General features: G+C 31.3%; 2 protein-coding genes across 2 annotated transcripts; one reads left to right on the top strand and one right to left on the bottom strand.

The window, feature by feature from the left end:
• The first annotated feature begins 10,761 nt into the window (after nucleotides 1-10,761).
• On the top strand, nucleotides 10,762-11,791 carry LOC129915671 (uncharacterized). Its single transcript, XM_055995327.1, has 2 exons — nucleotides 10,762-11,213; nucleotides 11,292-11,791. The coding sequence occupies exons 1-2, from the start codon at nucleotides 10,782-10,784 to the stop codon at nucleotides 11,748-11,750; spliced, it is 891 nt and encodes a 296-aa protein (XP_055851302.1). The 5' UTR covers nucleotides 10,762-10,781; the 3' UTR covers nucleotides 11,751-11,791.
• A 233-nt stretch (nucleotides 11,792-12,024) lies between these two features.
• LOC129915670 (putative nuclease HARBI1) lies at nucleotides 12,025-13,587 on the bottom strand. Its single transcript, XM_055995326.1, has 4 exons — nucleotides 13,161-13,587; nucleotides 12,781-13,067; nucleotides 12,506-12,709; nucleotides 12,025-12,434 (listed from the first exon to the last, which is right to left on the bottom strand). The coding sequence occupies exons 1-4, from the start codon at nucleotides 13,367-13,369 to the stop codon at nucleotides 12,025-12,027; spliced, it is 1,110 nt and encodes a 369-aa protein (XP_055851301.1). The 5' UTR covers nucleotides 13,370-13,587.
• Between the last annotated feature and the right edge of the window lie 486 nt (nucleotides 13,588-14,073).

Raw genomic sequence — 14,073 nt, forward strand, 5'->3', positions numbered from 1 at the left:
CAGAAGCAACAATTGCATCTGTAAAGCTTTATAGAACCAAAATTGTTTGTCGGGCGAGCTAAGTCGAAACAATACTTTGCTATTAATTATCATCGGACTTCTTCTTCTAACACTCCGCATCACCTACAAGTGTGCAAAACAATATTTTCCCACAAGAAGCGTTACAGAGATATGGTTTGAAATAGGTTCCATAAAAACTTTACCCTAAAGAATTCCCGATTTCATACTTAGGTACATACAGTCCCAATATAACAATAACCATTCATATGATTCCTTAATTAAGTTTAGTTAAAGTTCTCGAAAACTAGAACTATTCCCATAAGGTGTTGGTAGAATTTAAAAAAAAAAAACAATTCATAAGATTTCTATATTGCGTTAGCTTTAAGTTAATTTTTAACTTCTGTGTAACTTTGTTGCACTCTATCGCTTCTCAGTATAAACTGTAATGGCTACAGCTTGTGGCAAAAGTTTATTTTTCTTTTTTTTTTCAATTAGTTTGTTTTTAAATGAAGGCTTCTTCCTCCCTTCAATTGCATTCCGCAATAGAGGGATTGTGAAAATAAAAATTAAAAAAAAAAAAAATAAAATTACTACAGTAGCTTCTCCTCTAATGAAGTCAATTTTCATCCCAGAGATTCCAACTTAAATTCAATTATACAATTCAACTCTGTGTATATTCGTTTTGTATGTACCTTTACCACCAGCATCTAGGTGATGATGAAGTTGTTTTCCATTCTGATTCTACTATATAATAGTAGTGGAACAGCGAAAATCACACCCGGCACGATGACTGCATTTGTCGGATAAAATTTTAATTCTTTCACTCTGCTACCACAACTTACTTCCGAGATAATTGCATTATTCATTCGACTTCATACTGTGTGTGTATATGCGGGGCTTTGGCGCTATAGCAGGTAACTATTATAGGTGCCGGTATGGACTCTGGGAATTATTGTCCACCAACCCAACCAGAGGAAGCATGCGATGGTCGTTGGATAAACATTCATTATTTGTATGCAAAGTGAACAGTGAAACTGCAATTATTACATTATAGTGCCCTCTAGAGGAATTCGTTGCAAGTATAAATTTTTAATTATTTAAAGTGCTAAACGATGTTCTACAAACCTTAAGCTGAGATTGCATTTGATTTTTTTTTTTTTTTTTTAGAATTAAATTTGACAGTTAAAACTTCTAGGAAGAAGATATCAATTGAGGTTTTGGGAGATGTTTACTAAACTTTAAATTCTGAGGCTCTACAAAAAATACCTACAACCTCTGCTAGGTCACTCCCAAAGTAATAAACATGATTTTAGCATTGGGCCCGTGAAAATTTCAATGAAATGTATTTTTCAAAGGCGAAACATAAATTATGTTGATAATACCTTATCTTAACTTCAAAACCGCACTCCAACACGGCCCGGGCTTTAACAAACAGGGGCCCTAGAAATGATAAATGAATAAAGTGTTTTGAGACTAACAGGCATATTTATATGGCTGGCTGACATTTCCTTTGCATATTTACAGCCGAAAGTTCAAAAATCGTTACACAGAAAGTCTTTGAAATTAAAAGTTTTTGCACTAATTTTTTTTTAACATGGTCGTTCACACAATTGGGGACCCTAGAAAATTAAGTAGAGAAGAAATCGGTTAATATAAATAAAGTAACGAAGTAAACATACATACATATCTTATAGGGTAGAAGGGGGACTATTTGCCATTAGGGCACCTCTGCCAGCCAGTTTTTTTTTTTCCAAACTAACAGAATATTAATTACAGAAAATTAATTTTTTGTTTGACAACTTTTGGCTGGACACGAAATAAATAAGACGATTGTGTTAGTTTTTTTTATTTTAATTAAAATCGAATGTTATGAAGGTACATTCCAAGTAACAATTAAGCTTTCATAAGGGTCAATGCAAGCTATTTTTTGGCTTTCATAACAAGAAGGACAGGTCTTATGCAAATCATTTTGGCGCATTTTACCGAAATTGCATAGGACTTTCATTCACAGGTAATCCACAAGCTTATAGCTTGTGACAAACAGCTTAAAATGGCCTTACGGAGGTCTTCCTGTAGAGGGTTTATTTAATGCACAAACCGGATTACTTGCTTAGGATGTTATAATAAGGCCTTATAGAAGTTGTTGAAGGTGTTGTACAAAATGTTGAATTTATTCATAAAAAAAAGAATTTTTTGAATTTTATTTAATTGTTTTTATTTTCTTTTGATTTTTTCTGTTTTGTATTTTTTACATATAATACAGTCAAATAAGGAGAAAAAAGGGGTAAATCTCGGAATGAATGTTAGTAGAAATTTTTTTTGCTCAATATCTTCCTTTTGCCATTCTATAACATATCTCAAAAGTCTAGAAAAATCTCATGTCCGCTTGTCGCGATTTCAAGGTCAAATCGCGAAATGGAGATTTTCAAAATTAGCAAAAATAGGCTATGGTATTATATACACATATGATACATGATTTCAAGGTATTTTTTAATGCTGATTCCAAAAAATCTAAAATCAAGACTATCTGACGTCTCTGGAAAAAGTTATACGGGTTTTTCATCTGTCAACTCATATTATTATAACAGTTACTTACTGCCGAAAAACCCTTAAAAGTTATGGTAGATGAACCAAATTTTGCATGAAGATTTTAGAATCCATCATTATTAAAAATCAAAACAATCCATTACAAAAAATATATATACCTACGAAATAATGGTATTTTTTGATGGAGGGGCAAATTTTAGGATATGCACTAAAGAAGATTCTTGTTCATCTTAGGAATAAGTGCTAATAGGCTAATTTTTTCATTTTAATCTTTGTTTGGATATTCTTTAACTACCCTCAAAAATCTAAAAAAATCTCATGTCCGCAAGTCCTACTTTTCTTGGTTTGAAGATAAGGTGCAGATTTGAAAAAATTGAAAAACTACTCTTCAGATATTTGTGTCAGATCAACATGAATAAGGTACATTACTTTTCAGGGATGGTCATATTGATTTGATTGTGGGTTTTGTTGGAATCAGCGTTAAAAAATACCTTGAAATGATATGGGTTATGTTGGTATACAATATACATATAAGAATCTAAAGTTTTCTTATTATTTTTTTTTTAAATCTGCACCTAACTTAGTTTAACCTGGGAAATTAGAACTTGCGGACATGAGATTTTTTTAGATTTTTGACATAAGTTATAGAATATCCAAACAAAGATAGAAACAAAAAAATTAGCCTATTACCACTAATTCCAAGATTGTACCAGGATATTTTTTAGTGCACATCCCAAAATTTCCTCTTTTCTCAAAAAATACCATTTTGTCATAGATATAAATGTTTTTTTTGCATTGCATTGTTTTGATTCTTAATGATAATGGATATGAAAACCCTCATGCAAAATATGATTCCGCTACCATTGCTTTTAAGGGTTTTTCGGTAGTAAGTTAGCAACTGTTATAATAATATGGGTTGAAAGATGAAAAACAGGTATAACTTTTTTCAGAGACGTCAAATTGCCTTGATTTTAGATTTTTTGGAATAAGCATTAAAAAATACCTTGAAATCATGTATCATTTGTGTATATAATACCATAGCCTATTTTTGCTAATTTTGAAAATCTCCATTTCGCGATTTGACCTTGAAATCGCGACAAGCGGACATGAGATTTTTCTAGACTTTTGAGATATGTTATAGAATGGCAAAAGGAAGATATTGAGCAAAACAAATTTCTACTAACATTCATTCCGAGGTTAAACCCTTATTTGACTGGATTAATATTATTTTATTTATTTTAATTTTTTCCTATTTTGTTTCTTTTCTTTTTTGGAAATTCCACTGCTTATTCTGTTGTTCTGGAATGATGAGAATATTATTTTAATTGAAAAAGAACACATTTTTTTATTTTCATCACATGGCCCGGCCAGGAATCGATCCCACGTTCCTCTTCATACCAAGCCAGCACCTTACTAGTAGACCATACTCGAATATTAAAGATGAGTGGAAAAAAGGGAGCTAATTGAAAATTCACATAAAAATGCAATGTTTTTTTCTTATGCGTTACAAACATTGCATATCTGCAGGATAAAAGCTTTGTATACTTACTTGTGAAAAACGTTACATACTTACGAGATGAAAACATTGCATACTTACAAGAACCTCTTGGAACAGGTCTTATGACAGCCTTCTGTCACTTGAAAATACAAGGCTTCTTTAGAACGGTTCAAAGAGGTCTTATAAAGGTCTTCTTTAACTTATATTTAGAAGGCTTCTTCTAAACACTTCCAGATAGCCTTAAGGAGACCTCCTTTTTTTCCAAAATGGATGATTTGCGTAAGTAAGCCTTAAACTAAACGTATACAAACTATAGCTTGTCGAATCGAACAAAATGGACCTTAAATTGTTACTTGGGAAGTTTCTTTTTTAGTTTTGATCATTTCAGGTGATATGTAGTTCAAAGTATTTTTTCATGAAAGCTGAAAAAGAAAAATTAACAAAAAAGGAACATATTTGCCCTTGGTACCTAAAAACTTAGTACTACATAATTTTCACAGCATTTTTTCCTATCATGTAAGAAAATAAAAAAGTTTCGCCAACTTCGGCCATTTTTTTTTTTTATGATTTGTTTTCTGCATGGGTTAGTGGATAAAAAATGATTAAGCCATTTTCGCTTGCGATACTTAATGGCTCCGAAAGCTTAACAAGCATTCCATATGTACAATTTTGACATTTATTCAATGGTCAACTATAAAAATTTGTTTTAATTATTTTATTTGTGCCCTAATTGCGGGTCACTGTGGCATCGGAGTATGTGTATTAGGGTTTGTCAAAATGCTAAAGTATGGAATTTTCAAATGTAATAGCTTTTAAAAGTTGCATTGCTTATCAAATCGAAAGAATTTTGGATTTTTAGAGATTTTCGAAATAAATGTTTGGATACAAAAACAAATAGGTATATTAAATATTTTTAAGCTTTCACGTGAAAGATTATTCCAAGAAAAAACTTTTAAGCTCATATTTGTTGGAATTGAACACTTAGTAAAGAAGCTGCGAAAAATAAGCGAAGGAAAAAAAACATTTTTTAATATAAAATCGTTTTTCAACCGATTTGAGCGAGCCAAAGACGAACGATTTATAATTTTTTTTACATATTATGAAACCTTAGACCCTAGTAAAACTTTTGACCACTATTACATTGCGAAATTATGTGTATCTTTTGTATACTGAAATATCTTATTTGTTAATACAAATTGTAAAAATTGTAAAATGTGGTAAGTAATTTTTTACTTGCGATATAGGTACTATAGGGCAAGTTTAGGATTCGTTAGAAAAATCGAAGTCGAGATAACAATTTTACATGACATTACGATGATGGAGAATGCCAAAAAAGTGGGCCCGGCAATTCTGTCTGTCTGTCTGTCTGTACATACTTCGAGCTACAGCCTAAAGGAGTGAAGCGATTTTCTTCAAACTTGGTAGTTAACAGTTTTTGGTGATTCCCTAAAGGGGAAATTGAAATTTTTTTTTTATGACCAAAACTAAAGGTACCTGCCATATAACGGATATAGAAAAGTTAATTTTTTCCAAAAACGGCTCTAACGATTTTGATTAAAATTTGTATGTGTAGTATTACACATAAGAACCAACTCATGAAATAAAAAAATATTTTTTGTACCGTTATTAACGGTACCTGTCATAGAACGGTTTTTTGGTTTCTGAATATCTCGTACAAAATTAACCCGATTTCAACGCAAATTTTTATGCAAAAGCGTTTAGATAAAAGTGATATTAAAATTTTAGAAAATTTTCAAAAAGTGCATTTTTGGATTTTTAAAAAATATTTCAAAATTTTTTTTTGAAAAATCAATTTTTTGAAAACGGGTTGGTGAAAAATTTTGAAATTTCGTTTTTATGTGTAACTTAATTATTTCTTTAAAATAGCATAACAACTTTTATTTGAAAAATGTTAGAAATTTTTTATATATAAAAAATTATTTTTTTAAAAAACGGCTCTAACGATTTTGGAAATTTTTTTTTCTAAAAATACCTTTTTATGCAAGTAATAAAATGGCAAACTTGGTTTTTTGTAAAGCATAATTTAAAACGGTGTTTCTTGAATAAAAAGCTTTAACATTAGGTAGAGTTACTTTTAGCAAGTACGTGCGACCCCAGTCGTGCATTTTATTATTTATTAATTACACTTTTTAAGAACCTTTTTCATTCAAAAATACCAAAAAATAATTTTAACCACCTTTTTTTGTCAAATACCCCCATGCGCGTGTGTAGTAAGTTAACGTAATAATTGCTCACAATAGCTCTTTTGCTTCATAATTCGGCTCAGCCTATGAAAGAGGTCCCAAGTCCATGGGCCGGAGCACTACAAACAAAAGGTGGCACATGGTTTAATGTGTTGTGGACAAACTGCCAAAAGAAAAGACATTCAGCTAGCTTTAAGGGCTGTCAAAATCAATGATTTATTTTTTTCATAATCAGGATACTGAGCAGAAGTCGTATAAAACCTGACAACTCTTAAAAAAGTGTTCTTTTGTCCATACATATAATCCATCTAATATAAATAACGGAAACATACTTCCAGAAACTTGAACAAATTATGAGCAAGTCAACTTTATACGTGCATCGCAATGCCATCACATATTCTTTCAATTTAAACTTTATCTTAAACATTTTAATATGAAACAATGAAGAAGAATTCTTTCCAGCTTCCTTCCTTCAACAATTCAGATCATAACTAAACTATGACGGAAAGTTTGTTCAAAGTTTCTTCAACATTAACTTCGCATTATTCAAAGTTTGCAATTCAATGATGATGCAGAATTAATATATACACAAGACACAACCAACCAACGCAAAGGCACGCACGTATCTTCAAGTTATATATACGTTAATTAAATTCTAGAACAAAACTTTTGTTTCATCACTATTTTCATTATAAAACGGATACAAGCATGGAATGAGATTGAAATTTATGTTTTGAATTTTAAAATCATCCTGCGTACAAACTGGATAAAAAAAAGAAAAATGTCTACATCCGTCTCCGCTGGTGCGGGTTCGCGCGGCGCGATGGGAGTTGTATATGAGATAGGGACATAAAACACAGTCCGTGTCATGTCGTCAATCAAATCCTATTTGGGATTCGCCAGACGCGGTGTTCATTTGATTCATTAGAATTCATAGAAAGACACTGCCGGAAAAATCAGCTGAAAAAGGAAAAAAAAGAACAAAGCAAAAAAAAAATGGAAACAAAGTTCTTTAGTATCAGTTTCAGTACGCAGCACACGCCTAAACAGAAAAATAAGCAAACAACACTGAATATTCAAAAGATGGGACACAAAAAATATGTCAATCTCTTTTCTCCTTTTTCACCCAACAAAATTTGCCTTACCAAAACACCCGTACTTTGTACCATCACTGTAGTCCCCGGATAACATCTGTAGAATTGGCATTGTCACTTTCGGTTCAGATGGTTAAGCTCTGTCATGCATCTGCACCTCATAATCCAGTATACAGTTTGGGGACAAAACTATAGTGGCTGGGGTAGCCAGCAGCAGCACAGCACTACTGGAAAGTTTATTCAATTGGAAAGATTTAATGGCTTTCCCTAGGCCACACTGGCACTAAAAGAAGGCCAAAACTTTTAGTGAGAATTTTGTCTCTCCTGTGCCCATGTTCTGTAACTTTTATCACTGGCGATAAAATATTTGAATAACTTGAAAATTCATTTTATCTCATCGAAATAAAAGAAATTTCGTTCAAAATCATAATTTCTTAATTCAAAAACTCTGAATGTCTTTTTATGCTGGTGGTCAGCTTTTAGAAGAAAGGAAACAAACCAAATGAAATTTTTAAATAGGAAACGTATTTAAACTCAAGTTGTATTGGAATTTTTCTCTCAATTCAAATAAAATGGGGGAAAATAATTCGGCCAATTTAGTCAAAAACTGGTCATGAAATTGCATTTTTCGCGGGACAAAATGTTTTAAGTAATAAAGAAAACATTAAAACATAATTGTGAGAGACTAATTTCCATTATAGAAATGGAAAATAGAGGAATATTCGGTCTTATTTCATAAAGCGTTATTTCATGTCACCACGAATTATACTTTAAATCTGATTTATATTTTAGTGTTAAACTCTATCATTTCAATAATTTTTGCTGAAATAAAAGTGTTTTTGGTGCTTTAACAATGGAGTAGAGTTGCCAAATACATGCTCGTATTTTAGAGTTTGCAGTCGACATTTTTTAATATTTTTTATCTGTATTAAATAATTAAGACAAAGCTATTTGTTATAAATTTTAGGTATTTAGTAAAATAAAATAGGGTTACCATACCTATTTGAAGGCCTAAATTCTTTAGATTATATTTCAAACACTGGAGTTTGTTTGACATCTAAAAAATTTCGTTATTTGGACAACCTATAAAGATGACATATTTAGCCATGTGAAACTTTTTCCTGTAAAATAGGGTTGCCACATAGAAGTTCCAAATTTAAAAGTGCTAATAACCCATGTTTTTCTTTATCAGTATGAACTCATCTATAATTTGAAACCAACCTCTAATGGTTTGAGATAAACTAGTAAGGAGTTAAGTATACTACCGTGTCGCCGCTTGGACTAAATGGTTTAGAGATACAATTTAAATAAATATAATACATATAGGTAAGCTTGGTTTTCCAAGTTTGCTGACTAGGTTATCCTCCCGGTTGTCCAGCTGTGGTATTGATTGTGTTGGATTGGGTGTAGTAAGTCGAGTACGTATTGGCGTAACTGCTTCCTTGTCGTCCATCCATTGGGATTATGTGCTCATCCGGGGTATCCAAAGCACAAAGGAACCTATGTTCAGGATGTCATCGTTAGGTTGTCATCAGTCTAATCTGCTCATTGGTGTGGTAGACCATATTGATCTTTGTGCTATACTACGGTGACCATCCGTTTATTATTTGAAGGACATGTTCATTATGAATTATTTTGTGTTAAAAAACATACAAATGTTCATTATTTCAAAAGCTGTTAATATTTTGTTCAGTATTTTTTATAATTTTGTTGAAACAAAAACGAATTTTTGGAATTTTGGAATGATAATGCGAACTTGGCCCAGTTTCCTGAAAGTGTAAAAATTTGTAACTAAATTTGGCCTAACCAACGGGTTGAAATATTGGTTCAACAAAGTTTTTATTATATTTATTGGAAAAGAATTCGATAGTAAAGTATCAGTGATATCAGTGATATTGCCTTTCGTCAGAATAACATTAACAAAATCATGAATACTTTACTATCAAATTCTTTTCCAATAAATATTCCAATAAATATAATAAAAACTTTGTTCAACCCGTTGGTTAGACCAAATTTAGTTACAAATACAACACAGTTTTCCTTGTTGTTTGTATATTCCTAATCTTTCGAATCGACTTCAAAATGCTCCTATTAGAAACAATGATAGGATTCGCTTAGCTTTTAAATCAGTAAATGTTTTGAGAAATTCACTTTTTTCTAATTTAAAAAGTGAATTTTCTAAAAACGATAAATCAGATATAGTATAAAAAATCAAATGTTTAGGTGATGCAGCAAACTATTGTCCATCAGTTATTGTAGGTACTTCCATGCAAAAGCTAAAAAATCGTATAGCTGGTCATAGATCGGATTTAATAACGGACATTCTCAAAAAACTGCTCTAGCTTTGCATTGTATAGGTGAGGGACATAGGCCAGATTATAACAATATTTTACAGTCAGAAAAGCATTATAATAAGAGAATGATATTAGAAATGTTACATATTTTGGATACAGACAACACCGTAAATAAGAGATCGGATTGTGAAGGGGTTAGTAGTATTTATAGTCAGTTTGTTAAAAGGAATTTTTTGAGTTGAATTATCAATTCAATTTGATAAGAAAAATTTTTGAATTTCTTATCAAATAATTTCAAAAAGTTTTAATGTTTTGAAATTTTGATAATTTTCAAGACATTTTTTATTAATTTTCAAAATATTGATGAAATAATGAAACCTTTAACTGCAATCAATTGGGGATCATTAGAGGATTCAAGATAAGTATTTACCTATTCTATACGTTTTTAGAACTTCCTAGAATTATTTTTCTTAGTCCTGAAGAAGCGTGTAAGCACACGTGAAACGTCGACACAGAATATAAGACAGAATCAAAACAAGACCTATAGCCAACGAAGAAGATTAACCGTATTATATTTTTTATCATTTTAAATGATAATATATTTTCAAACTATCAAAAAAAAAAGTTTTGGAAAAGCTACTCTCAATTTTTGTATGAAAGTACCTACGTGTGACCCATTCGTTCATTTTATCTTCAAAAATATAAGCAGTACCTACAATTCATGTAGTTTTTCTTATTTTTATTCTTTGATTCCATAAATTTTGAAGGCAAAGACAGTTAAATTTCTAAGCATACAAACCGTATTTCTATGTTTGTCCGAAATAAAAATAAGAAACCAAACTAATTTAAGGACAACAAACCTCTTCTGAACTGTATACCTACAGCAAAACCTAATAAACAACTCCTACGCAACACAAAACATTAAGGCCCATTTGCTGAAACGAGTCATAAATCTTCCTTTTAAGTATTCCAAACTTAGCTCTAAGAGAAACTTAGTTCTTAAGGTTCACTTAGTTTATTCTACGTTGCTAGGAAAAATAATATTTCGTCTCAGCAATGAATCGGTTTGACAGTTTATTAATTAAATTAAATTAAATTTTATTGATTAGAAAAAATAATTGTTGTTTTAAAAATATAATACCAAATGGCAGAAAAAAGGAAAAGGAATCCAAACTTCTCAAACCATGAAAAGTCAATATTATTGCAATGTGTGTCAGAGGAAAAAAATATAGTAGAAAACAAAAAAACAGACGGGACAACATGGAAAGAAAAGGAGCAAGCCTGGGTTAGAATAACCAATAGTTTCAATGCACTATCGGGAGGGGCTTGCTATAGAACCACGGAAGCCCTGAAGAAACTTTACATAGTTTACAAAAAAGATGTAAGGAAAGAAGCTGCAGCAGAAAAATTTTCAGCACTTCAAACAGGAGGTGGTAATCCATATACAGTTAAGGATCCTAATTTTGACCTCGCGGTTACAATTATGAACCCAAAAACTGTGCATGGATTACCTAATTCGTTCGACAGTGATTCAGTCCAAAATTTATTCATAAATTTGGTGTCAGATAAAGAAAATGTAGGTGGTTTTAAAAAAATTTATTTTATATACAACTTAAAATATATATATGCATGTAAATTTAATATACATATGTAGGAATCCCCAGAGTTGGAAAATTCAGTTGAAGATTGGTCAACATACAAGCCAGACCAACTTAGGGCTCCTGTGTCAAAGAAACTTAAACCAAATTCCTTGGAAGTTGCCAATGATGTACATTTTGGTTTAAAAGAGGAGGAAAATGCAACACTTCCGGTTAAAAACTCAGAAAAACAAGGCGCAAAGAGATGCGTAGAAAACAATTGGTCTACTCGCCGTAGACCTATAGCGGCTAGTTTACCGAGTTCAAAAATTAGCGAACAATACTCATTGTTATCTAAAATAAAAACGGAGTTGGTACAGTTGCAACTTCAAGCTGCGAAGGTTGAAAGTGAATTGAAGAAAAAGTCTTTAGAACTCGACATTCAAATAAAGGAAGAACTACTAAAAAAAATTAAAAACTCTACTATATCAAATGATGATGTAGATCTTTTACAGTTAACCAAAAACATTATTTAAATACATCATAATACGTTATTATAATTACATTATATCTGCACATTAAACATAATTTATTAAAAATAAAATAATGTTGTTTTAATTTTTTTGAAATTTGTTTTTTGAATCAAACCCCAGAGAAGATTTACAAATGGTATGGTAACAGCCTTTATACACATACATATGAGTGTATTCCATAATTGGGTCAGTGATTCTATCATGAAAACAAAACCCGGAAACTAAAAACTATTGCCAATTTTTTGTAATTTGATTTTTATTGAGAACTTAACCATTTTTACAGACGTGCGAAATAATTATTAATTAAATGTAAGCGTTTCTGCATTCCTGAATTGTTAGACGTTGAGTTAGAATTGTTATATGGAATGTTATCAACTTGTCCGCTAGTAATTGCATTTTGTAGATCCTCTTCACTGAAGTCCAAACTCTCAGGTGATTCATCCATTATTCCATTTTGCCGCAATATGTTGTGTAAAACACAAGTTGCAACAATTATGCTTAAAACAGTACTTAGTTTTAGTCGAACACCATAAGCTAAAACGGGAAATCTTCTTTTGAGAATTCCAAACGCTTTCTCAATAACACCTCTTGACCGAATTTGAGATTCATTATAAAGTTGCTCAGCTGAGGTGCGTGGATTTAGGAGTGGTGTCATCAGATATGTTTTTTGTGGATAGGCCGAATCACCTATTTTTTCAAACAAAAAAATACCATTTGATTACTAATATGAATGTACCTTGTATAATTTAGGAATCTACCTAAAATGAAACCATCAACATTCATAAACGAATCTCCTTCAAAAACAGCTCTAAGACTTGAGTTATTAAAAATAGTGGCGTCATGGGTAGATCCAGGCCACCTAGCTACCACATTTGTAAAAATCATTTTTGCGTTGCAAGCTGCTTGTACATTTACAGAAAAATAACTTTTTCTATTGCGGAAAACCTCTGCATCAAGCCCACCTTAGATAATAAAACCGAATTTGAAAATATATATTATACGCATTATTACAAAAGCTTAAAGCAAAACAGACCAGGAGACTGAATTCTCACATGTGTGCCATCAACGGCACTGATTACATTTGGAAAGGATGCGATATCGAAGAACTCTCGCTTAGTTTTCAAAATGTCAGATGTGGTCTCTGGAAATTTTATGTAATTTACTCCAAGTCTAGCTAATGCAGTTGAAACTCGCAAAACAATTCTTGATACTGTCGATACATGCATCCCTCCAAAATCAGCTATACTCAGAAGGTGATTCCCAGTAGCAAAAAAACGTAAAGCAACCAAAAGTTGGTTAATAGGAGCAATTGAATTATTACTGAAATATGAAATTTTATCTGTCATACCTAATAATATCTTTTAATTATGGACATATGGCATTTTATAGATACACATATGTATATTTTCTTACCGGTTTAATGGACATTCAAGCGAGCTTTCGATTTGCTCCAAAATATTAACTGTTATATCCTTCGTTAAACGAAATCTTTTATAAAAAGAAAGTTCATCAAAAGAATAGAAATATTCTTTTCTCTCATATATTTGGCGTGGCACTCCTACTTCTAAAATTTCGAGAACTTCAACATCATCTTCAAGTAAATCCAGGATTTCAAAATTCATCTTTACGAATTTATTTATTTTTATTCACAGAAAAATTATTTGTCAAAACAAACTTCAGGCACTATGTTTTACTTAGAGACTTAGGATGTACAAATTCTTCCCCCTAATATAAGTCATACTTAGCAACTTTTATGATTAAGAATATTGTTGGTGCAAACGAATAAGTAAAACTTAAGACTATAAGTTATACTTAAATATTTATGACTCGTTTCAGCAAATGGGCCAGTAAAAGTTTTTTTTTTTGTTAAGTTTGCCCTAAGAAGACATCTTTTACTTTTCCTATTCTATTATAAATTTTAAAGAAGCCTCAAGGTAACCTGTCATTGCCTTTTATATGGTAGAATACACGTCTGTTTCTTCTGCTGGTTCTGTTGCTGCTGCTGCTGTTCTTGCAATAGATTTATACATTTTCGGGTAAAAAGTTTTCCATTATCCAAATTCCAAAAGTTAAAAAGACAACAAGCAAGGAGAAGAAGAAGGAATAGGTTAGGTACTTAAATGGCATTTAAATGCAACCTCACTTCTAGATATTGCTTTTTCCGAAATTAAAGTTTAAATTGGTTTTGAAAGATATGGTTTTCTTCTGTTGAGGTAGTAAAGTTTCTATTTATGTATCTGTATGCATTAACAGATATCAAAGAAATAAGTTTTGCTTCGTCTTCCTTTTTCTGTTTTTTGAGAAATTTAATTTATTTCTGAAAGAA

This window comes from Episyrphus balteatus, chromosome 3, assembly GCF_945859705.1.
Source record: "Episyrphus balteatus chromosome 3, idEpiBalt1.1, whole genome shotgun sequence".
Lineage (NCBI taxonomy): Eukaryota > Metazoa > Arthropoda > Insecta > Diptera > Syrphidae > Episyrphus > Episyrphus balteatus.